Source organism: Macaca fascicularis, chromosome 16, assembly GCF_037993035.2.
Source record: "Macaca fascicularis isolate 582-1 chromosome 16, T2T-MFA8v1.1".
Lineage (NCBI taxonomy): Eukaryota > Metazoa > Chordata > Mammalia > Primates > Cercopithecidae > Macaca > Macaca fascicularis.
Window position 1 is genome coordinate 63,533,512 of NC_088390.1, and position 25,172 is coordinate 63,558,683.

The 25,172-nt window shown below is 43.9% G+C and overlaps 1 protein-coding gene across 20 annotated transcripts in view; it reads left to right on the plus strand.

Moving 5' to 3' along the window:
* Positions 1–25,172, plus strand: part of ATP6V0A1 (ATPase H+ transporting V0 subunit a1) — a 63,743-nt gene that overhangs the window by 9,184 nt on the left and 29,387 nt on the right. For 12 of the 20 annotated variants that reach the window (XR_006693014.3, XR_012425853.1, XR_012425854.1 and 9 more), the window contains exons 4-11: positions 219–316; positions 2,996–3,124; positions 10,552–10,655; positions 10,922–11,048; positions 13,114–13,196; positions 15,812–15,905; positions 19,879–20,091; positions 22,238–22,388. Coding sequence is in view for 14 of the 20 variants with exons in the window: in XM_045374815.3 (XP_045230750.2) it covers positions 219–316; positions 2,996–3,124; positions 10,552–10,655; positions 10,922–11,048; positions 13,114–13,196; positions 15,812–15,905; positions 19,879–20,091; positions 22,238–22,388 (999 nt within the window). In the remaining 6 variants the exon portion in view is untranslated. The remainder of the gene's footprint in view (positions 1–218; positions 317–2,995; positions 3,125–10,551; positions 10,656–10,921; positions 11,049–13,113; positions 13,197–15,811; positions 15,906–19,878; positions 20,092–22,237; positions 22,389–25,172) is intronic. The other 8 variants (XR_012425856.1, XR_012425857.1, XM_045374817.3 and 5 more) reach the window with 1 other exon arrangement.

Sequence of the window (25,172 nt, forward strand, 5' to 3'; positions counted from 1 at the left end):
ACCCTTTGGAGTAGCTTCAGAGAATGTGAGGTTGGAGAAAGAGGGATGTGGAGAAAAAAGGTGCTTCTTTTATATTAAACGAATATATATATATAAAAAGTATCTTTCTTGGATAAAACTTTTTGTAGTCAGGCTTTAGATGCTAATTCTTTTCCTTAAATAATGGCAATTTTGAGCATGTGTAGGTAGGCATGAATGTTTTGATTTTGTCATTTTAGGATTTGTTGAGAAAGAGATAAGAAAAGCTAACATTCTGATTTTGGACACCGGTGAAAACCCAGAGGTTCCCTTCCCCCGGGACATGATTGACTTAGAGGTAAACAGTTCTTCTCAGAAAACCAGAAAAGTTTCTTTCTACTTAAATGCAGAAATTACTTTCCTGAGCAGATAGAGAGTAAAGTAATTCTTGCTAACTTTGACAGCATTATCTACTGATTGTTTCTTGTAGGTGGGATTGAAGTGAGTTTCCCCTTCGCTTTTTTATTGATAGATAGTATTTGTACACATTTATGGTGTACATGTGATATTTTGGTATATACATAGAATGTGTAATGATCAAGTCAGGGTATTTGGAGTATCCATCACCTTGAGTATTTACCATTTCTATGTGTTGGGAACATTTCAATTCTTCTCTTCTAGCTATTTTGAAGTATGTACTGTACATTGCTGTTAACTATAGGCACCCTACTCTGCTATTGAGCATTAGAACTTATGCCTTCTATCTAACTGTATGTTGGTCTACATTAACCAATCTCTCTTCATCCCCCCACAAACCCACACACCCTTCATAGCCTCTGGTATCTATCATTCCACTCTCTACCTCTATGGGATCAAGTTTTTTTTTGTTTTTTTTTGTTTTTTTTTTTGAGACGGAGTCTCGCTCTGCCGCCCAGGCTGGAGTGCAGTGGCCGGATCTCAGCTCACTGCAAGCTCCGCCTCCCGGGTTCACGCCATTCTCCTGCCTCAGCCTCCTGAGTAGTTGGGACTACAGGCGCCCGCCACCGCGCCCGGCTAGTTTTTTGTATTTTTTAGTAGAGACGGGGTTTCACCGTGTTAGCCAGGATGGTCTCGATCTCCTGACCTCGTGATCCGCCCGTCTCGGCCCCCCAAAGTGCTGGGATTACAGGCTTGAGCCACCGCGCCCGGCCGGGATCAAGTTTTTTAGCTCTCACGTATGAGTGAAAACTTGTGTTATTTGTCCGCGCCCTGTTTATTTTGCTTAACATAATGACCTCCAGTTCTATCCATGTTGCTGCAAATGACATGATTTTATTCTTTTTTTATGGCCAGACCATGTGAATCCCCTCTTTATCCCCTCTTTTATGGTGACAAACAGCACTGAAACAGTATTATATGCCACTAAGTAAATGTCTATTGGTTTATCGAAACCTTATTGGAGTAAGTTGATTTATCTACTATTTTATTTTATTTTATTTTATTTTATTTATTTTTGAGACACAGCTGTCACCCAGGCTGGAGTACAGTGACCCCATCTTGGCTCACTGCAACTCCTGCCTCCCAGGCTCAATCAGTTCTAGTGCCTCAGCCTCCAGAGTAGCTGAGACGATAGCTGTGTGCCAACATGCCTGGCTAATTTTTTTGTATTTTTTGTAGAGATGGGATTTTCCCATGTTGGCCAGCTTGATCTCGAACACCTAACCTCAAGCAATCTGCCTGCCTCAGCTTCCCAAAGTACTGGGATTACAGGTGTGAGCTACCATACCTGGCCTATCTACTAGTTGGTTATTCTTGCAGACTAAATGGGCAGCCAGTAGACTCTCAGTAATTATTTTATCCATCTGAAATCTCCTGAGAAAGTTACCAAGTATACAATAGAATCTGTAAACAAAGAAAGGCTATTTTTTTTTTTACTTCCACAGTGACTTAGAAAGGAAATACTATTTTTTTTTTTTTTTTCAGAGAGAGTCTTGCTCTCTCACCCAGGCTGGAGTGCAGTGGTGCAATCTTGGCTCATTGCAACCTCCGCCTGCCGGGTTCAAGCCATTCTCCTGCCTCAGCCTCCCAAGTAGCTGGGATTACAGGCATGCACCACTGCGCCCAGCTAATTTTTTTGTATTTTTAGTAGAGACGGGGTTTCGTCATGTTGGCCAGGCTGGTCTTGAAATCTGACCTCAGATGAGCCACCCGCCTCAGACTCCCTAAGTGCTGGGATTGCAGGCGTAAGCCACCGTGCCTGGCCAGGAAAGATTATTTATTTATTTATTTATTTATTTATTTGTTTATGAGGTGGAGTTTTGCTCTTGTTGCCCAGGCTGAAGAACAGTGGTGTGATCTTGGCTTACTGCAACCTCCGCCTCCCGGGTTCAAGTGATTCTCCTGCCTCAGCCTCCCAAGTAGCTGGGACTACAGGCATGCGCCAACTTGCTTAGCTAATTTTGTATTTGTAGTAGAGGCGTGGTTTCACCATTTTGGTCAGGCTGCTCTCGAACTCCTGACCTCAAGTGATCCACCCGCCTCGGTTCAGGAAAGATTATCTTAAGCAAAAAAATTTCCATAAAGAAAATTGCTTGTTGGCCGGGCGCGGTGGCTCAAGCCTGTAATCCCAGCACTCTGGGAGGCCAAGGCGGGCGGATCACGAGGTCAGGAGATCGAGACCATCCTGGCTAACACGGTGAAACCCCGTCTCTACTAAAAAAAAATACAAAAAACTAGCCGGACGAGGTGGCGGGCGCCTGTAGTCCCAGCTATTCGGGAGGCTGAGGCAGGAGAATGGCGTAAACCCGGGAGGCGGAGCTTGCAGTAAGCTGAGATCCGGCCACTGCACTCCAGCCCGGGCGACAGAGCGAGACTCCGTCTCAAAAAAAAAAAAAAAAAGAAAAGAAAATTGCTCTAGTAAAATCACAGTATTTGCTAGGCAAGTCCAAGATCTCTTTGAACTATCAGCTTGGCGACAGTTATGTGGGATGAATTCATTTATTGTCTTTCAGAGCAAACATATTGAGCTTAGCCTAATCTATTTTCTTTTTTCTTCTAGGCCAATTTTGAGAAGATTGAAAATGAACTGAAGGAAATCAACACAAACCAGGAAGCTCTGAAGAGAAACTTCCTGGAACTGACTGAATTAAAATTTATACTTCGCAAAACTCAGCAATTTTTTGATGAGGTCAGACTATTGTTTCTTTTAGTATTTGAGCAGCTGATATTACACTCACACAAGTGGGCCATATTTTTATTCCAGTAATTATTTTAATTTGCTATTTTGGAAGCAATGCCATTTTTGCACCCTGTTTTAGTTAAAGAAATGTGAGATTATGTTCCATTTTTCATGCAGTACACAACCAGCCATGGTTTTGCATTTTTTCACATTTTCTTCAATTTTTCATCTCAAGATGAGGAAAGGAACCCTGAAGTAGTTGTATAAATGTAGTTAGTATAAATTTCTACATTATATTTATACTTATAAGGTAAGTATATGCTTAAGGTCAAAGCTGAAGAAACAAACATTTGGTTGTAGACAAAATTATAACAAAGGTTTAATCACCAAACCTTTTGCCATCAAATTTTTATTTTATTCTCTATGTTTGCTTATAAACCTTCGAGCACATTTTTCAGTACTTCAGATAGCACACATCACACTAATTTTTCAAGAGTTTTTCATTGTATGTATTGTGTGGAAAATATTGGTAGGATGCTTGTTTGAAACTTTTGGGTTATCACGTAAACTTAGATGCATTACCTTAAAGGGAAACATGTTAATAAGTTCTTGGGTTAAATATGTAGGTGAGGCCGGGCATGGTGGCTCATGCCTATAATCCCTGCACTTTGGGAGGCCGAGGCAGGTGGGTCACCTGAGGTCAGGAGTTCGAGACCAGCCTGGCCAACATGGTGAAACCTGGTCTTTACTAAAAATACAAAAACTAGCCAGGTGAGGTGGTGGGCGCCTGTAATCCCAGCTACTCGGGAGGCTGAGGCAGGAATATCGTTTGAACCCGGGAGGTGGTTGTTGCAATGAGCTGAGATCGCTCCACTGTACTCCAGCCTGGGTGACAAAGCGAGACTCTTATCTCAAAAAAAAAAAAAAAAAAAATGTAGGTGACTCAGTTGGGCATGGTGGCTCATACCTGTAATCCCAGTACTTTGGGAGGGTGAAGCGGGCAGATCACTTGAGCCCAGGAGTTCGAGATCAGCCTGGGCAACGTGGTGAAACCCCATCTCTACAAAAAATGCAAAAATTAGGCAGGCGTCGTGGTGCACACCTGTAGTTCTAGCTACTCAGGAGGCTGAGGTGAGGGGATTGCTTGAGCCCAGGAGGCAGAGGTTGCGGTGAGCCGAGATTAAGCTACTTTACTCCAGCCTGGGGGACAGAGCAAGACTGTCTCAAAAAAAAATGTAGGTGACTTAGTCCAGGTGACAATGTGCTGAGGTGACCCCATGGAAAGGATCTGGAGCAAGGCTTGCAGAAGGCTCCTTTCTCCTAATTCAGCCTGGGGAGGAGTCTTAGCTTTCAACTTGGATGTGGTTTTTCTGATGGCCTGAAGTACAGTAACTGTCTTCTTGACAGGTGTTTTTGCCACCAGATTGATGATATTAGACACTTTAGGGATTGTTACAGTCACTGTTCAATGTGCCTTCTCATAAAGTTCTTTAATTCCTTTGCTCAACAAGAAAACTTGGCAAAGCTTTTAAATTTAGAGGCCCTTTTTTTTGAGACAGAGTCTCACTGTGTAGCCCAGGCTGGAGTACAATGGTGTGATCTCAGCTCACTGCAACCTCCACCTCCCAAGCTCAAGCGATTCTCCTGCCTCAGCCTCCCGAGTAGCTGGGATTACAGGTGCTTACCACCACCCCCAGCTAATTTTTGTATTTTCAGTAGAGACAGGGTTTCACCATGTTGACCAGGCTGGTCTCGAACTCCTAGCCTCAAGTGATCCATCCACCTCTGTCTCCCAAAGTGCTGAGATTACAGGTGTGAGCCACTGCACCTGGTAGGGGCCCATTTTAGTTAGCATCTGCTGTGTTCTCAGTTGTAGTTTAAATTTATATCTATAGTTTTTATTTTTTTTTTTATTGTTTTTAGACTGGGCTTGGTGGCTCACGCCTGTAATCCCAACACTTTGGGACGCTGAACAGGTGGATCAGGAGGTCAGGAGTTCAAGACCAGCCTGACTAACATGATGAAACCCTGTTTCTACTAAAAATACAAAAATTAGCCAGGCATGGTGGCGGGAGCCTATAATCCCAGCTACTCATGAGGCTGAGGCAGGAGAATCGCTTGAACCCAGGAGGCAGAGGTTATAGTGAGCTGAGATCATGCCACTGCATTCCAGCCTGGGCGACAGAGCAAGACTCCATCTCAAAAAAAAAAAAAATTTGTTTTTAACTGCCTCATCTCAGAAATTTTTATCTTTTGAGGGGAGATTAAATATCCATAATTCTCTAGGTTGGAGCAGGAGTTCTTCAAACAACAGCAGCAGACTCACCTGTAATCTTGTCAGAAGTATGAATTATCAGTCTCCACCCTAGACCTACTGAATCAGAAACTCTGGGAGTTAGGCCTAGCAGTCTGTATTTACCAGGTGATCCTGAGGCATGCTAGTTTGAAAACAGCTGGGCTAGAGAAAGTCTGCTGAGGATGTGATACATTCCTCACTAATTTAAGGATTTGACTCAGAGAAGCCATTTAATTAAAAGGATCTGCTGGGGCAAAGGAAAGGGGAAAAACTCATATGAATTTAATTTCCTGGTCCTTTCAAGAATCAGAAGGTATTAATATTTATTTAGCTTGCTCATGGAGTCGAGAATTTTGAGTCTAGTGGTAACTTCTTTTGCCAGTCCCTAATGACATCACGTTAGAGGGTGTGGGACAGTGTGATTAACTCTTAAGTGTTTAAGGTCTTTTGCAATAAGCATCGCCACTTAAGCCATGTGTTTTTAATGAACCTGCAATTCCAGTATGCTCACTGTCCAGACATTATATTTTTGTTCACTAATTCACTGAACATGTAATGAGCACCTACTCATTGTGAGACACAAGATGAGTAAGACGTGTTCAAGGCATGTATCATTCGGTCATATTAAGAAGCACCCCAGAACATGACGCTTTCATATGCTCACAGATGTGCGCTTTGCTAAACATGTCCAAGCTGCTAACCACAGATCTGATGTAAACCTGGCCTTATAGTCAGAGCTCAGCTACTTTCTAGCATTATTTGGAGCTTAATTCTTTCACCTTCCCTGTCCCCATTTTTTTCCCTTTTGATATACTCTTTAGTTTACTGCTGAGATATTGCTATCTCATATGAAAATGTCTTTCAAGACCTCCTAAGTTTAAGAATGAGAGCCAGCTTCCCATTATGGTTCATTTTTGGAGAAATTCCGAATAAAGACTGATAGATGGATTCCCTTAAGGGAAATAATTATTTAAACTATTAATTTTCTAATGAAAAGAACTTAGTAAAAATGAAAATAAGAGGAACCACTTGGAAAAATGATACTTTAAATCATAATTTATGGATTTAGGAATTTTATTTTGTGAATAATAAGTCTAAACACTAAATGCCTATTTTGAGAAGACAGACTCTAAGTCTTCATGATCTTTGTGCCTTATTCATGCTGGGCTGTTTTCCCGCTCCTTTTTTTTTTTTTCGAGACAGAGTCTTGCTCTGTCACCCAGGCTGGAGTGCAATGGCGCGATCTTGGCTCACTGCAACCCCCGCCTCCCGGGTTCAAGCGATTCTCCTGCCTCAGCCTCCCAAGCAGCTGTGACTATAGGTGTGCACCACCATGCCCAGCTAATTTTTGTAGTTTTAGTAGAGACGGGCGTTTCACCATATTGGCCAGGCTGGTCTTGAACTCCTGACCTCGTGATCTAACCACCTCGTCCTCCCAAAGTGCTGGGATTACAGATGTGAGCCACCGCACCCAGCCTCCCCCTCCTATTTTATTCAAAACTTTTTTTTTTTTTAATCTCTGGAAGTACTTAGAGCACAAGGCCGTGGCTATGAGAGGTTCTCATGCTGCTTTTGTCATCAATTCCCCTTTCATTCCTAGCAGCCTCACTGCATTGCAAGAAGTCTCCTGGCAGGAACCTCTCTGCCTTGCCTGTTCTTGCGCTCACTCACAGCCTCAGCCAGGTTCCTTTCCATAGACCTTGCCCTGCTGCTGCCTAGCAGGAGGCTCAGGTGTCACTGCCACAACTTTGCATCTGCACATGCGAGTGCACTTCAAATAATGCAAAAGATAGGACACTTGGGACCCTCAAATGTTGGAAACTTAGGATTTTTAATGAGATTTTCTTCTATGTCTGAAATTATAATATTTGCAAAGGGCCTAAAACACTACCAGTTTTAAACCTTTATTTTTTATAATTTGGTGACTACAATCAATAATTCACAGTAATGAGTTAGCAGAAATGGCTAAATCAGAAAATGATTCTATATTTAGGCATAGGAGTTATGATTGGCAAGGTGTGTGTAAGGGGAAAAATAAACATATTGAATAGTCTTATGATTAAAGATGATTACAAATTTGACTTAGTCATTTCTTATCTAGGGCATTTAAAATGACTTGTTAATGATTATCCTTTTCTCAGTCTTCTTGCTTATGAAGAACTGTAAGAGCTGGAGAGATTTCTCTGCATCTTTTACCATAAGCACCATAACATATGAGAACGTAAAGAAGACTGGAAAAGTAATGGTTAATGGCATGCAGATCCCTGCTTTCCTTTCCTTCTCAGTTTTCCATCCATCTGCTTTCTTTATTTTTTTTCCCATCTGCCATTTCCTTTGGGGCCTGGGTGAATACCTTAAGTAATGAAATAAAATTTTTTTCTTGATGTAGATGGCAATAATTGTTTGTTCTTGGTAATTGACATAGCTTGAACTGGATGTGCTATTTATACTTAATTGCTGTAGAAACAGAACTGAAGTTCTCCTACTTCCTTTTTGTAAGGCATGTTTTTCAGTATCTGAATGGAGAAACCAGAGGGCATAGCAAGTAATGTAGAGGGATATTTACAGTGTTGTTATTAGAGGACCCAGATACCCTCAAGACAAGCTTGTCCAGCCCATGGCCCTCAGGCCTCATGTGGCCCAGGACAGCTTTGAATGTGGCCCAACACAGATTCGTAAACTCTCAAAACATTTTGAGATTTTTTTGCAATTTTTTATTTTTATTTTTTTAGCTCATTAGTTATCATTAGTGTTAGTGTATTTTATGTGTGGGCCAAGACAGTTCTTCTTCCAGTGTGGCCCAGGGAAGCCGAAAGATCAGACACCCCTGCTCTAAGATTTAGATACTCTCAGCCACGTGGTTTTAGATATTGCTTTAAAGGCCTTCTGTTAGTGGGTGGTTCTAGTCTTCCTAGTTTCTCACCAGGCACAATTTTATTTAAAAATTTGTAACTTTTCTCTCTAAGACAGAATTCTTAAGTATGAAATGGTGAAATTAGCAATTCAAATATTATTGCAAGTTTCTGTTGAATTTTAATTTTGTTGTTTTTATTCTCAGAGAGTCCTAGATAGAGTCTTTGAAGTGGTCTAGTTGCTAAGTACTGTTTGCTTTTCCATCGGTTGTCCACTTTAGAGCACATGTGTTTGCATTGAGTCTGATATTTAGGGTTGACTTAAACCATGTCTTGTGAGACATCCAGGCGAGTAGGATGGAGTCTTGTGAGTAGCAGTCAGGCTCACTGGTTTTTGCCAAGGGATAAATCAAGAACAAATTGAAATGTTGTAATCATCGGGATCCTGAAAACAAGTTGCCTGCAGTCAGCTGACTTGATTGCAAGTAGAAACTGAAAGAACCCCCTCAACTTCCATGTAACAGCAAGTGGTAACCAGTGTCTCCATGATTTCATCTTAAACTTTTCCAATCTCATGACAGTATTTCTCTGCACTTCTGGTGTTGATCCTTACTTCCCAAAATGATTGCTTTCAATTTTTTAGGCCTTCAGACTTACCATCTAATTTATACACAGTTTTTCCCCTCTTTTTGCTATGTTTATGATCCCGTGACTTTATCAACTGATGGTCCCTGTGCTGCTTTTTAAGAGTGTGGCTGGCCGGGCGCGGTGGCTCAAGCCTGTAATCCCAGCACTTTGGGAGGCCGAGGCGGGCGGATCACAAGGTCAGGAGATCGAGACCACAGTGAAACCCCATCTCTACTAAAAATACAAAAAATTAGCCGGGCGCGGTGGCGGGCGCCTGTAGTCCCAGCTACTCAGGAGGCTGAGGCAGGAGAATGGCGTGAACCCAGGAGGCGGAGCTTGCAGTGAGCCGAGATCGTGCCACTGCACTCCAGCCTGGGCAACAGCGTGAGACTCCGTCTCAAAAAAAAAAAAAAAAAAAAAGAGTGTGGCTGACGGGTAGAATCAAATTGAAATTTGGAATGAAAATGATAGAGAAAAACTCTTCTGACTTTTTGTCTTATTGTGCTTTTGAAGAGGGTGATTGTTCTGGTTTACTCCTAGTTTTTGGTCAAACAAGTATTGCCTGGATATTAGAGTTGGGGCGATGAGGCAAAGGAGAAGATGATTGGACTGGTTTTTGTTTTGTTTTGTTTTGTTTTTTGGAGCAGCTTCTCCTTTCTGATGGGAGTAAAGGGTGGTAGGATGAGTTGGGTAGAGAGAGGCTAGGAAACGTAGACCCGTGTGTGGGAAGATCCTTCTTCATTTCATTGTATAAACTGTCATGGTGGAAGTCATTTTAAATCTTACCAATTACACCAGCCCATGAGCTCTAGTTTGGTTTATTATCAGTTGCTTTTCCTTCACTTTACTTGATTCTTGAGCTGTGTTCTCAAGAATCCTACAACTGTAAAGCCTATGTGAACTTATTTAGAAGATTCCTAGTCAGAAAATGGGACATTCAGATGTGTTTTTACAGGCTTGCCCAGCTATTGTGCTTCTTATCCTTTCGAAGACATAAATACTCTTTAAATCCCATGGCTTGGAGCATTCTGTAAGTGACCATGCTGAAAGTTCTCATGTTCTGAATTTTAAAGGGGCTGGAAACGTAGATATCTGGAGCTGCCCCTTCTGTCTTTCTCCAGACTACACAGTATTCAAAGACAATGGCAGTGCCTTGCTTCTTCCTTGGAAAGAGAGCCTCTATCTTTCACATTCTCACACAGGGAAAATTCTAGTTTGTAGCTGCCCAGAAATTAAATGTTGAGAGTATCTGCAGAGCGTCTTCATTATTGCACAGAAGGGAGAGAGATTTTAGCTTCCTGTCTACACGCAGAGGTATTTCCTGGCACCTTCATGGTTAATTCAGGGAAACATAGGAGAGAAAATGGCTTCCACCAAGTAACAGATTTATACATGTCACCATCACTTAATTTTTTTTCTTTTATTCCTTATTTCTAAAACCATTTCCCCAGATGCTTTACTGGGGCAATTATGCTTTCTTTACCTCACATTTGTTTTATTGGTTTTCGTCCCCTATTCTTCTTGTCTTTTTATGGGTGTATCTTGTCTTTTGGTGGTTTGTTTTCTTTTTCATCCTTATTTTCTGAACCTGTCTCCTGGTTCCTCGTTCCCTGCATGCCACTAACTATTTTCATTAGATATTAATTGATTTGTGAATTCAGGCTGAATTGCATCATCAGCAGATGGCGGATCCAGACCTGTTGGAAGAGTCCTCATCCCTCTTGGAGCCAAGTGAGATGGGAAGAGGCACGCCTTTAAGACTTGGGTAAGTGCCATGTCAACCTTTCTGTATTCAGTGGGGCCATGTTCATCTCTGCTGTTCAGAAGAGCAATGAGACTGGGGATTCACTTGCTACCAGGATATGCCCTCCTCTGAGCCTGTTGAGATAGTCCTACAGCTCTGGATTCATGCCTGAGTTGCTCTGTCAGCTCTCTGCTGGGTTCATAGGTGAGGATGGGAACAAGACTTGTCTTAAAACCTTCCATCCCATGACGTGGAATAGGTTTCCAATCTGCCTCTTCTCCCCACAGCTTCGTGGCTGGTGTCATTAACCGGGAGCGTATCCCTACTTTTGAGCGCATGCTTTGGCGGGTATGCCGGGGAAATGTGTTCCTGCGACAGGCTGAAATCGAGAACCCCCTGGAGGATCCTGTGACTGTAAGACAAGGAGATTGCATCCTGTGGAGTAGGTCTTGTAAAGGGAGCCCAGAGCAGTCACGTAGCATGGGGCCACCTGAATCCAGCTCTTCCACAGAGGAGCCATTATCTTTATCTCTGCTCTAATTGGAGAATTTGAAGTACTTCCTCTAAGTTAATTGCTGTCATAGATACGTAGGAATGTGTGATGTATACATGACATATACATATTTTCAGGTTTACCTATGTAGATGTTATTCTGATTAGAAATTTTTATTTTCACTTATTTGTCTTTTGTGAAAATTAACTTTAAAGCAAGATATCTGGTTCCAAATTTGGTTTGTTTTTTTTTTTTGAGGCAGAGTCTCACTCTGTTTTCCAGGCTGGAGTGCAGTGGCGCGATCTTGGCTCACCACAACCTCCGCTTCCTGGGTTCAAGCAATTCTCCTGCCTCAGCCTCCCAAATAGCTGGGGATTACAGGCGTGCGCCATGATGCCTGGCTGATTTTTTCTGTATTTTCAGTAGAGACTGTTTTACCATGTTGCCCAGGCTGATCTTGAACTTCTGATCTCAAGTGATCCGCCTGCCTTGGCCTGTCAAAGTGTTGGGATTATGGGCGTGAGTCACCCTGCCCAGCCCCAAATTTGGTAATATTCATGTATAAAAAGAGAAGGAGAGATTTCCTAAACTGTGGTCTTAATAAGCTGATGAAATTTTACTTGGTAAAGTTTTTTTGTTTGTTTGTTGGAAGGATTAGAAACTTAGTTTATAGATATCGCACAAAATAGGATGATCTTCCCCACCCAGTACTTCAGGAAGTAGAAACAGTTTAACATCTTGGCATTTGCCATAATGGGACAGAGTTTATCATCTAAACCTGCATTTAGGTGTGGTGAGTCCTGATTTCAGGGAGTACAGGTAAAGATAAATGTACTGCAAAAATTTTACTTTGCTTTTGTACGAGTGTTATTTAGAAACCTGAAGTTAGTTTTTCTGTTTTGAATTATCTTGTGAATTTCTTAAATTAGTGTCTTTACCTAAGAAGAGAGATTGAACTATGAGATTTCTCAGATTAGGTGGGCTGTGCAGCTGCAGGGCTTTCATCCTCCATGCTATGAAAGAGTGTGGTGACACTTCTGAACCCCCGGCTTAGGGGTATAGTTTCACAATCTTGCCAAAGGCCTTCGAGTTGTGGAAACATTGTAATCTGCAGTCACACTAATGAGGAACTTTTCTCAGGAATATTCAGTCAGGTTTCCTCTTGGCAACAGAAAGGTTATTTTATCAACAAATCCAAAAATGGGGACCCTGGATATCTATAACAGATCAGGCCGCACAAAGAATAGGTTCTAGTTTAGTCTAGAGAATTTAGAGATTTCAGACCCTTGAGCCTAATTTTCTTCACTCCTTATCTCCTTTTATCCTTCTGAAGTTTTGTTTGTTATTATAAAAGCTGTACGTGCTGTGTATGACTATGAGAATATGCCGACAATCAGAGACAATCCTGGTTAACATGCCATATACCTTTTTTTCTGATCTTTCCTTCCAGTCCTTGCATCTTACTTCAGGTATAAATTTGGTATTTGGAATGGATTACCTTCCTCCCTGCCCCATAAAGTCCAGATTAGCTTGAATTGTGGGATTCTACATCAGCATTCTTCCCAGGGACTCAGTTCCTTATAGTTATTCAGCCCCTTTTATCTAAGAATTTCTAAGTCCCAGAACAGACAGAAATGGCTTCCTTCTCTTTTCTCTCCTATACTTTTATCATTCAGGCAATATAAGATTTAAAGTTGAATTGGTAAATAAGTCTAAACAGTGCTAAGAGGAGCATCATTTTAGCTTCAAGCTCCTGGTTGAGTCAAAAAAACAAATAGAGAAAGATTTTTGTGAATTAGAGATTATAGGGTAGATGTTCTTGTAGTGAAGCTTAGGAAATGGAGTGAGGGCAGTGGTTAAAGTGTGGGATTGCCATGTCCTTAAAGAATGCCTGTTGTTCTTACATCACCAAAAAAGTTGGTTATTTAAGAGATTTTCATCCAGATACAGAAGTCTGAACTCTTGTTTTTTTATTCTGGGGCCTAGGGTGACTACGTGCACAAGTCTGTGTTTATCATTTTCTTCCAAGGCGATCAGCTGAAAAACAGAGTCAAGAAAATCTGTGAAGGGTAAGAGAGGCATGCCTCTACCAGGAGGGCACAGCCATGCTGCCCAAATGTTGAGTCTTAAAGTTCGGAATAGTGAAATACAAATCCTTTTTAGTCTACCTCGACACAGTGAATTTATCTTTTAATAATGTTAGGGGCTATTTTAATCAATTCAAAATAACCTGAATTCATTTTTATTTTTATTTTTGTTGTTCAGATGGGGGATCTCACTCTGTCACCCAGGCTGGAGTGCAGTGGTATGATCACACTCACTGCAGCCTTGACTGCCTGGGCTCAGGGGATTCTCCTGCCTCAGCCTCTAGGGTAGCTGGGACTACAGGCGTGTGCCCACCATACCTGGCTAATTTTTTGTGTTCTTTGTAGAGACAGGGTTTTGCCATGTTGCTCAGGCTGGCCTGGAACTCCTGGACTCAAGGGATCTGCCCATCTCAACCTCCCAAAGTGCTGGGATTAGAGGTGTGAGCCACTAAATTCTTTTTCCTTTTTTTTTTTCCTGACCGAGTCTCACCCCATGCCCAGGCTGGAGTGCAATGGTGTGATCTCGGTGCACTGCAACTTCTGCCACCCAGGTTCAAGTGATTCTCCAGCCTCCCGAGTAGTTGAGATTACAGGCACCTGCCACCACGCCCAGCAAATTTTTTGTTGTATTTTAGTAGAGAAGGGGTTTCACCATGTTGGCCAGGCTGGTCTCAAACTCCTGACCTCAGGTGATCCACCCACCTCGGCCTCCCAAAGTGCTGGGATTACAGGTGTGAACCACTGCACGCGGCCCTAAATTCATTTAAAAAAATACCATCAGAACCACAGTTGTGGCCAGATACAATGGCTCATGCCTGTAATCCCAACACTTTAGGAGGCCGAGGCAGGAGGATTGCTTGACCCCAGGATTTGAAGACCAGCCTGGCCAACTTAGTGAGGCCCCATGTCTATAAAAAACTAAAAACTGAAAAAAAGAACCACAATTTCCTTAACTTGGGGAAAAATAATTCTTTTTTTTTTTTTTTTTTTTTTTTTTTTTTTGAGATGGAGTCTCGTTCTGTCGCCCAGGCTGGAGTGCAGTGGCCGGATCTCAGCTCACTGCAAGCTCCGCCTCCCGGGTTCACGCCATTCTCCTGCCTCAGCCTCCCGAGTAGCTGGGACTACAGGCGCCCGCCACCTCGCCCGGCTAGTTTTTTGTATTTTTTTAGTAGAGACGGGTTTCACCGTGTTAGCCAGGATGGTCTCGATCTCCTGACCTCGTGATCCACCCGTCTCGGCCTCCCAAAGTGCTGGGATTACAGGCTTGAGCCACCACGCCCGGCCGGAAAAATAATTCTTAAGGACTCATGGTTTATAAATGCCATATTATTCTGGGACAGTGAGTCTCCGTACTTAGCATAGATGTTATGTCCTTCAATTTTCTGAAATTCTGCCTTAGGGACAGATTTTTTTTTTGAGATGGAGTCTCGAGCTGCCATCCAGGCTGGAGTGCAGTGGCACAATTACAGCCCACTGCAACCTTCACCTCCAGGGTTTAGGCGATTTCTCCTGCCTTAGCCTCCCAAGTAGCTGGGACTACAGATGTGCGCCACCACGCCTGGCTAATTTTTGTTTTTTTTAGTAGAGATGGGGTTTCGCCATGTTGGCCAGGCTGGTCTCAAACTCCTCATGTCAAGCGATCTGCCCACCTCAGCTCTCAGAGTGCTGGTGTTACAGGCATAAGCCACTGTTCCTGGCCTTTTTTTTTTTTTTTTTTTTGAGGCAGGGTCTCACTCCATTGCCCAGGCTAAAGTGCAGTGGCGTGATCACAGCTCACTATAGCCTTGACTTCCTGAGCTCAGTTGATTCTCCCACCTCAACCTTGTGAGTAGCTGGGACTACAGGCATGTGCCACTGTGCCCAACTAATTTTTGTATTTTTTGTGGAGACGAGGTTTCATCGTGTTGCTCAGGCTTGTCTTGAACTTCTAGAATCAAGCAATCCACCTGCCTCAGCCTTCCAAAGTGCTGGGATTACAGGCGTGAGCCACTGCGCCTGGCCTAGGGACAGAATTTTTTCCATGCCATCTTACTCCGTTAATTTACAATATAATTTGCTTTACTTTTTTTTTTTTTTTTTTAATCTCAAGGGAATTTCATAGCTACAGAGAATGTCAAGATAGTTCAGATGTTATAATTGCTTCGTCTGCAGGTCATTTCACATAGTGTTGACTTAGGCTGGACGCGGTGGCTCATGCCTGTAATCCCAGCACTTTGGGAGGCTGAGGTGGGTGGATCGCCTAAGGTCAGGAGTTCGAGACCAGCCTGGCCAATGTGGTGAAACCCCATCTCTAGTAAAAATACAAAAATTAGCCAGGTGTGGTGGCAGGTGCCTATAATCCCAGGTACTCGGGAGGCTGAGGCAGGAGAACTGCTGGAACCCAGGGGCAGAGGTTGCAGTGAGCTGAGATTGTGCCACTTCACTCCAGCCTGGGTGATACAGCAAAACTCCATCTCAAAAAAAAAAAAGAAAAATAGTATTGACTTAATACATTGGTCTGACCTAATCCTGTTTTGGTCCTTCTGGTACATTAGGATTACTTTCTGAGATTATTTAAATTAGATAAGTTAAGAAACTTCGATGTTCCTACATTCCAGGTTCCGAGCCTCACTCTATCCCTGTCCTGAGACACCACAGGAGAGGAAGGAAATGGCTTCCGGAGTGAATACTAGAATTGATGATCTCCAAATGGTATGCAGAAGGCTGGAAGGAATTTGTTTTTGTGAAATACTGGAATACAAGACCATCCTCCTTCCTTGAAATGCTAATGGTCTACAAGGCACCTGTAGCAAACCAGGATACCAAAAAAAGAAATGTCCATGAGTAATATGTCCTTCTGGGAGCTGAGAAAGTGTCAGGAAATGATGGTTAAAAATAGCATTAGCCCTCCTCAAACGAGACAGGAATGCTAAGCATCTAGATTCGTTGTTGCCTAGCATATTCAATTCCTCTCCACCTCATGACTCTGAGATTTTTTTTTTTTTTTTTGAGACAGAGTCTCACTCTGTCACCCAGGCTGAAGTGCCATGGCGCTATCTCAGCTCACTGCAACCTTTGCCTCCTAGGCTCAAGTGATCCTCCTGCCTTAGCCTCCTGAGTAGCTGGGATTACAGGCATGTGCCATCATGCCTAACTAATTTTTGTATTTTCGTTTATTTTTTTTGAGACGGAGTCTTGCTCTTTTGCCCAGGCTGGAGTGCAATGGCGTGATCTTGGCTCACTGCAACCTCTGCCTCCCAGGTTCAAGCGATTCTCCTGCCTCATCCTCCCAAGTAGCTGGAATTACAAGCATGTGCCACTAAACCTGGCTAATTTTTGTATTTTTAGTAGAGACAGGGTTTCACCATGTTGGCCAGGCTGGTCTCAAACTCCTGACCTCAAGTGATCCTCCCACCTCGGCCTCCCAAAGTGCTGGGATTATAAGCGTGAATCACTGTGCCTGGCCTAATTTTTGTATTTGTAGTAGGGATGGGGTTTTACCATATTGGCCAGGCTGGTCTTGAACTCCTGACCTCAAGTGATCCACCTGCCTCAGCCTCCCAAGGTGCTGGGATTACAGGCGTGAGCCATTGTGCCAAGCCAAGTCTGAGATAGTTTTTTTTGTTTGTTTTTTGTTTTTTTGAGACAGAGTCTCACTCTGTTGCCCAGGCTGGAGTGCAGTGGCACGATCTCAGCTCACTGCAAGCTCCGCCTCCTGGGTTCATGCCATTCTCCTGCCTCAGCCTCCTGAGTAGCTGGGACCACAGGCGCCCGCCACACGCCCGGCTAATTTTTGTATTTTTTAGTAGAGACGGGATTTCACCGTGTTAGCCAGGATGGTCTTGATCTCCTAACCACATGATCTGCCTGCCTTGGCCTCCCAAAGTGCTGGATTACAGGCATGAGCCACCACGCCCGGCTGATAGTTTTTATAATAATAATTTTTTAAAAGTATGCTTAGTTAAGAAAAATATATATCAAACAATCTAAAAATATATGAGAAGTCAGTTCTGCCCTCTCCCACACACCCTCCTGAGGCAGCCAGTCCCAGTAGCTCGGCATGCATCCCTGCGGTCACCTTTGATCTTAACCACACAGTCTAGCCAAAAAGCCCTGGTGTGACTTTTGTACCCAAGAAGAGACTGTGTTGGAGTTTTGCCAAATTGCAGTAAGTGTGGTTTATGCACACTACAGTTACCACAGAGCTCTGAGGGAGGAGTTGTGAACTATGTGTACATGGAAGGAAAGACTGGTAAGTGGGGCTTTGTTCCCTTTGAAAGAATGAAAGTGATGATTACCCCCTTAGAATATTAATAAACATGCTTAATCCCAAAGGCAGTTCCTTTTGGCAGTGGCAGAATTGTTAGAGATACGTTGTAACTTCCATTTTTTTTTTTTTTTTGGAGACAGAGTCTTGCTCTGTCTCCCAGGCTAGAGTGCAGTGACGCGATCTTGGTTCACTGCAACCTCTGCCTCCCGGGTTCAAGCGATTCTCCTGCCTCAACCTCCCAAGTAGCTGGGATTACAGGCGCCCGCCACCACACCTGGCTAATTTTTGTATTTTTAGTAGAGACGGGGTTTTGCCATGTTGGCCAGGCTGGTCTTGAACTCCTGACCTCAGGTGATCTGCCTGCCTCAGCCTCCCAAAGTGCTGGGATTACAGGTATGAGCCACCATGCCCAGCCTGTAACTTCCATTTCAACTCTCAGTGACCTCCATCATGTATGACCCACCAATCTGAACTGTTGCTGGCTCCTTTGAGATACACTTACCTGTTTAACCAGAGAGAGAGTTTTAGAACTGCTGGTGAGTGATAGGCTATATTAGTACATTCTGGGTTCTAAGGCTGTCTTAATCTTCTTCCAGTCCTATGGGTAGATGTAAAGAGCATGTGCGGTAGACATTATAACTGACCAAAATTTGATTTTTTAAAAATCTAGCTGTAGGAACTGGAAGTTTAAAAGGGATTGAATACCAAGGAGTGGGATGAGGAAAGAGAAAGGCAAATAGAACATTGTTTGCTAGTTTCTTTAGCATCCTTCTAGAAAAAGGTTTTTTTGTTTGTTTGTTCTGTTTTGTTTTAAAGACAGATCTCACTCTATCACCCAGGCTGGAATGCAGTGGCACAGTCTTGGCTCACTGCAGCCTTGACCGACTAGGCTCAAGCAATCTGTCTCAGCCTCCCAAGTAGCTAGGACTACAGGTGCTTGCTGTCATGCCCAGCTAATTATTTTTTGGTATGTTTTTGTGGAGATAGGTTCTCACTATGTTGCCCAAAGTGGTCTGGAACTCCTGACCTCAAGCAGTCCTCCTGCCTTGGCCTCCCAAAGTGCTGGGATTACAGGAGTGAGTAAGAGTAATTGTGAAATAGTCCACAACCAGAAGGAAAGAAAGTAGCTATCTTCAAGTGATGTATTTCCCTAGCATGCCATGGCTTTGCTTTTAAAAACAAAACAAAACAAACCTCTTTATGGAGGTCACCTTCCTCTGCCCAAGACAGTTTTTCAGGGAGTAATTACTGCTTTGTTCTGAACTCACTTGAAGAATTATCTATGGTGGAGACTTGTGCTTTGGGTTGCTTGCCTAATTTCTTCCAATTGGAAGCAGCAGGCTTAGCTACACTTCTGCTATTAAAAACTGAAATATGGGCTGGACGTGTTGGCTCACGCCTGTAATCCCAACACTTTGGGAGGCCGAGGCAAGTGGATCATGATGTCAGGAGTTCGAGACCAGCCTGACCAACATGGTGAAACCCCGTCTCTACTAAAAATACAAAAATTAGCCATGCGTGGTGGCGTGCGCCTGTAATCTCAGCTACTTGCGAGGCTGAGGCAAGAGAATCACTTGAACCCGGGAGGCGGAGGTTGCAGTGAGCCAAGACCACGCCACTGCATTCCAGCCTGGGCCACAGAGCGAGACTCCGTCTCAAAAAAAAAAAAAACTTAAATATTTGGTATTACGCCAATGGAATGTAAAATGTTCCTGTACCTTCCTCCCACCCTAGTCTTGGCACAGTGATTCCTCTGAGGGAAATCTGTACTGGTTTCGAAAGGATCAACACTGAACCATTTTTTCCTCTGAGAAGCCTGACATAAAGGTAACACCTTAGCTGCCCTCATGATGGCAGTGGTCTGTGGCAGTCCAAGCCCCCTGTAAAGATCACAGGTGCTCCTGATCCCGCGGCGTCTCCTGGCCCATGTTTCCAGCGTAGGCAGGTGGTGGTATTCAGCACCGCCTCTTTCCGCCCTTTCCTGTTGCTGACCCATGTGCAGGGGGTTCTGTGTGGATTTGTTCATTTATCAGCTCTTGGGCTTGTGATGCCTACTTCTTCAAGTCTGAGTTACAGTCCCCACATAGAAAGTTGTTGCTCTTTAATGAGCCAAGTTAAATGTAGTGACCTACATTTGTTATGCCTTGGACTGGTGGTAGGATTGAACATATATAGAAAAGCGAAAAAACAGTTTTCTCAGTTTTCTTTTCAGGTTGAAGCTAAATAAAAGTGAATGTTAGTAACTAGAACTCTAATTTCTTGTAATTGGGAAAAAAGAAACTATTCTAGCCAGAGGAAGAAAAAGACAATTCCCTGGCAATTCTTTTCAGAAAGCTGTGCCTCTTTGCCATTCATATCCTGAGATCTAAATCTGGTGTTAAAAGGATCCCTCGCTTGTTCCTTTTCTCCCCAAAGGTTCTAAATCAAACGGAGGATCACCGCCAGAGGGTTCTGCAGGCGGCTGCTAAGAACATCCGTGTCTGGTTCATCAAAGTGCGGAAGATGAAGGCCATCTACCACACCCTGAACCTGTGCAACATAGACGTGACTCAGAAATGCTTGATTGCAGAGGTCTGGTGCCCTGTCACCGACCTTGACTCCATCCAGTTTGCACTCAGAAGGGGCACGGTGAGTCCCCAAAGCTAGCAACGCAGCTCGTGGCCAGGAAGAGAGGTTCCCATCAATAGTAACATTAACGTCATTTTTGGCCGGGCACGGTGGCTCATGCCTGTAACCCCAGCACTTTGGGAGGCCGAGGCGGGCAGATCACGAGGTCAAGAGATCAAGACCATCCTGGCTAACACAGTGAAACCCTGTCTCTACTAAAAATACAAAAAATTAGCTAGGCGTGGTGGTGGGTGCCTGTAGTCCCAGCTACTTGGGAGGCTGAGGCAGGAGAATGGAGTGAATCTGGGAGGCAGAGTTTGCGGTGAGCCGAGATGGCACCACTGCACTCCATCCTGGGCAACAGAATGAGATTCTGTCTCAAAAGATAAAATAAATAGTAGCATTAACGTCATTTTTATGACATTTCACCTTCGGAGTTTTTTTTTTTTTTTTTTGGGAGAAGGAGTTTTGCTCTCGTTGCCCAGGCTGGAGTGCAGTGGCACGATCACAGCTCACTGCAACCTCCACCTCCCTGGTTCAAGTGATTCTCCTGCCTCAGCCTCCTGAGTAGCTGGGATTACAGGCACGCGCCACCACACCCAACTAACTTTTTGTATTTTTAGTTGAGACGGGGTTTCATCATGTTGGCCAGGCTGGTTCAAACTCCTGACCTCAGGTGATCGACCCGCCTCAGCCTCCCAAAGTACAGGAATTACAGGTGTGAGCCACTGCTTCTGGCTCAAAGCAGTTTTAAAAGAGTAATCTGCTGATAGTATCTAGGTTGGATTGAAGGGTGAAGAGATTCTGTAGGTACGGGTTCAGTTAGGAGGTTATTGTAGACATAGAGTAGTAAATGATAAGAATCCCCAGGTAGGACTTGAAAATGGGAAAAAAAAATGACGAATTGTGAGATGTTCTGCAGGAAAAATCAGTTGGGATACCTGGTTCCTAGCAAGGTGCAAGAGAAATACAAGGAGAAAGATTTAAACATCTTTTTGAGGCATCAAAGCTGAGTGACCAGAAGAATTAGGGTTCCAATGATGGAAGTAAATGTTCAGCAAGAGAAGCTTATTGATTGGGGAGAGATGGTAAGTTCAGTTCCAGTCACATTGAGGTCCTTGTGGAAATGTCAAGCAGTCAAGGGGACAAAGCTAAGGAAGATGGGAGTCATGAGAATGGAAGGCAATGAGACCTCCAAGAGGGAGGTCATAGAGAGAAAAAAAAGGTTGGGGGCCTGCAATGCTATCAGGTAGGCAGAGCAGAAACAACCAGCAAAGAGAGAAAAGGAATGGTTAGCGAGCAGGAGGAGAACTCCTAAGGAAGAAAGATTTTCACCAAAGATCTCCAATGTCAGGGGCGTGCATTTGGGAGAGAAGCTCTTTGGTCAGGAGCCAGTCACTTTGCATAAGCATGCTCAATCAGACTGCAAGGGATCAGGAAGTTAAGAGAACCTAGTGAAGAAGGAGAGCCAGAGAACATACTTTGCTTTCTCCATGAAAGGGGGAGAACAACTTTCATAAAAAGGCAGATACGGAGGCAGTTCTACATTTTCTTTGGTGACATATTTTTTGTTTTTTTTTTGTTTTTGTTGAGACAGAGTCTCGCTTTGTCGCCCAGACTGGAGTGCAGTGGCCGGATCTCAGCTCACTGCAAGCTCCGCCTCCCGGGTTCACGCCATTCTCCTGCCTCAGCCTCCCGAGTAGCTGGGACTACAGACGCCCGCCACCTCGCCCGGCTAGGTTTTTGTATTTTTTAGTAGAGACGGGGTTTCACCGTGTTAGCCAGGATGGTCTCGATCTCCTGACCTTGTGATCCGCCCGTCTCGGCCTCCCAAAGTGCTGGGATTACAGGCTTGAGCCACCGCGCCCGGCCCGGTGACATATTTTAAAGTTAAATTTTTTTCACATTGAGGATGTATTTCACAGGATCTAATAGAAATCTTCCATTATAAATGTTATACCTTGTCCCAGTTTTCCCAAAGGCTGGGAAAGATAATCTAGTTTTATTTTTTTTCCATTAGTTTTTTTGTGATGTAATTTACATAAAAGAAAATACATATTTTTATGTGTATCATTTGATGAGTTTTGAGAAATACACACCTGTGTAACCACCACCACCACAATTAGGAGGATAAGCTAATTTTGATAAATGTGCTCATGTTTTTCAGGAACACAGTGGTTCCACTGTACCTTCCATTTTGAACAGGATGCAGACAAACCAGACTCCCCCAACCTATAACAAAACCAACAAGTTTACCTATGGCTTTCAGAACATAGTAGACGCTTATGGAATTGGAACTTACCGAGAGATAAATCCAGGTAAAAGAAAGCTTGTTATCTTTTTACTCTGGAGTTTTTTGTTTGTTTGTTTGGTTTGTTTTGAGACAGGGTCTCCCTCTGTCACCCAGGCTGGAGTACAGCAGCACGATTGTAGTTCACTGCAGCCTCAAACTCCTGGCCTCAAGAGATCCTCCCAACTCAGCCTCCTGCATAGGTAGGACCACAGGCACACACCACCACACCTGGCTAATTTTTTATTTTATGATTGTTTTTTTGAGACTGGGTCTCATTCTGTTGCCCAGGCTGTGGTGCAGTGGTGCAATCACGGCTCACAGCAGCCTCAACCCCCTGGGCTCAAGTGATTCTTGTGCCTGAACCTCTGGAGTAGCTGAGACTACAGGCATGTGTCACCATGCCTGGCTAATTTTTAAAATTTTTTTAGAGATGGGTTTCGCTATGTTGCCCAGGCTGATAATTTTTAATTTTTTTAGAGATGGGGTTTTGTTATGTTGCCCAAGCTAGTCTGGGACTCCTGGGCTCAAGCATGCCTCCTACTTCAGCCTCCCAAAGTGCTGGGATTACAGGTGTGACCCACTATGCCTGGCCTTTTTGTTAGTTGTTTCTTCTAACACCTCACTTTAAATGCTGTTGAACAACTGAATTAAAATTAAGATGTTAATCCTAGCACTTCTTTTAAAATTTTTGTTTTATTTTTTTTTTTTTTTGAGACAGAGTCTCGCTCTGTCGCCCAGGCTGGAGTGCAGTGGCACGATCTTGGCTCACTGCAAGCTTCACCTCCCAGGTTCTCGCCATTCTCCTGCCTCAGCCTCCTGAGTTGCTGGGACTACAGGCACCTGCCACCATGCCCGGCTAATTTTTTTTTTTTTCGGTGAGATGGAGATTTACTCTTGTTGCCCAGGCTGGAGTGCAATGGCACAATCTCAGCTCACCGCAGCCTCTGCCTCCCAGGTGCAAGCAGTTCTCCTCCCTTAGCCTTCCGAGTAGCTGGGATTACAGGCATGTGCCACCACTCCCAGCTAATTTTGTATTTTTGTTGAGATGGAATTTTACCATGTTGCCCAGGCTTATATCGAACACCTGACCTCAGGTGATCCGCCTGCCTCTGCCTTCCAAAGTGCTGGGATTACAGGCGTGAGCCACTGCGCCTAGCCATTTTTTTGTATTTTTAGTAGAGGCGGGGTTTCACCATGTTAGCTAGGATGGTCTCGATCTCCTGACCTCGTTATCTGCCCGCCTTGGCCTCCCAAAGTGCTGGGATTACAGGCATGAGCCACTGCACCCAGCCAATCCTAGCACTTTTAGAGGCCGAGATAGGAGGATTGCTTGAGCCCAGGATTTCAACATCAGCCTGGGCAATATAATGAGACCCCATCTCTATTAAAAAATAAATAAACATGTTGACACCTCAGCTCTTGTGTACTTCCTTTGCAGAGGTGCTCATTCTGGCAGGGCATGGTGGCTCACACCTGTAATCCCAGCACTTTGGGAGGCTGAGGCATGTGGATCACATGAGGTCAGGAGTTTGAGACCAGCCTGGCCAACATGGTGAAACCCCGCCTCCGCTAAAAATACAAAAATTAGCTGGACGTGGTGGCACGCACCTGTAGTCCCAGCTACTTGGGAGACTGAGGCATGAGAATCACTTGAACCCAGGAGGCAGAGGTTGCAGTGAACCGACATCATGCTGCTGCACTCCAGCTTGGGTGACAGAGCAAGACTGTCTCAAAAAAAAAAAAAAGTGCCCATTTGATGTAAGGAGCAGGTTTACTGTCAGGTAGCGTTCCTTTAAGAGTTCATTGGCTGGGCTGGGTGTGGTGGCTCACACCTGTAATCCCAGCACTTTGGGAGGCTGAGGCGGGTGGATCACCTGAAGTCGGGAGTTCAAGACCAGCCTGACCAACATGGAGAAACCCCATCTCTACTAAAAATACAAAATCAGCCAGCATGGTGGCTCATGCCTGTAATCTCAGCTACTCAGGAGACTGAGGCAGGAGAATCACTTGAACCTGGGAGGCAGAGGTTGCTGTGAACCAATATTGCGTTATTGCACTCCAGCCTGGGCAACAAGAGTGAAACTCCGTCTCAGAAAAAAAAAAAAAAAAAAGTTCATTGACTGGATGTGGTGGTTCATGCCTGTAATCCCAGCACTTTGGGAGGACAAGGTGGGAGGATCACTTGAGGTGTTGGCCAACAGGTGACACCCTATCTCTACTAAAAATACAAAAAAATTAGCCCGGCCTGGTGGTGAATGCCTGTAATCTCAGCTACTCAGGAGGCTGAGACAGTAGAATTGCTTGAACCCAAGAGACAGAAGTTACAGTGAGCCAAAATTGTGCCACTGCACTCCAGCCTGAGTGACAGAGTGAGACTCTGTCTCCAAAAAAAGAAAAGTTCATGAGACTGGATTCTTTCATGTGCCCTCACAGCCCTAAAACACCTGGACTTCTCTAGCAAATCATTTGCAGGAACTGCTTTAACTGCTTTAAGCAAAATGTTTCTCCTAAGATGTCTGATATTTTTAAATGGCTTTTTTTTTTTTTTTTTTTTTTTTTTTGGCTTCCTTGTTCCAAGGTTAGACAGAAAAAATGTAGCAAGTATTGGCCATTTTAGACACAACACAGATTTCTCCTATATTTGGAGAGTTCTCCTATATTTGGAGAGTTAAATCAAGAGTGTGCGGATTCATTTTCAGTTGGAGCCATATGCAAGAACTGCTTTGCTCTGGACTTTCTCCGTCTGTCCATTATCTGATATGTAGCTTTATACCACTGGGACATAGTTGCTGCACAAAGAGAAGACAGC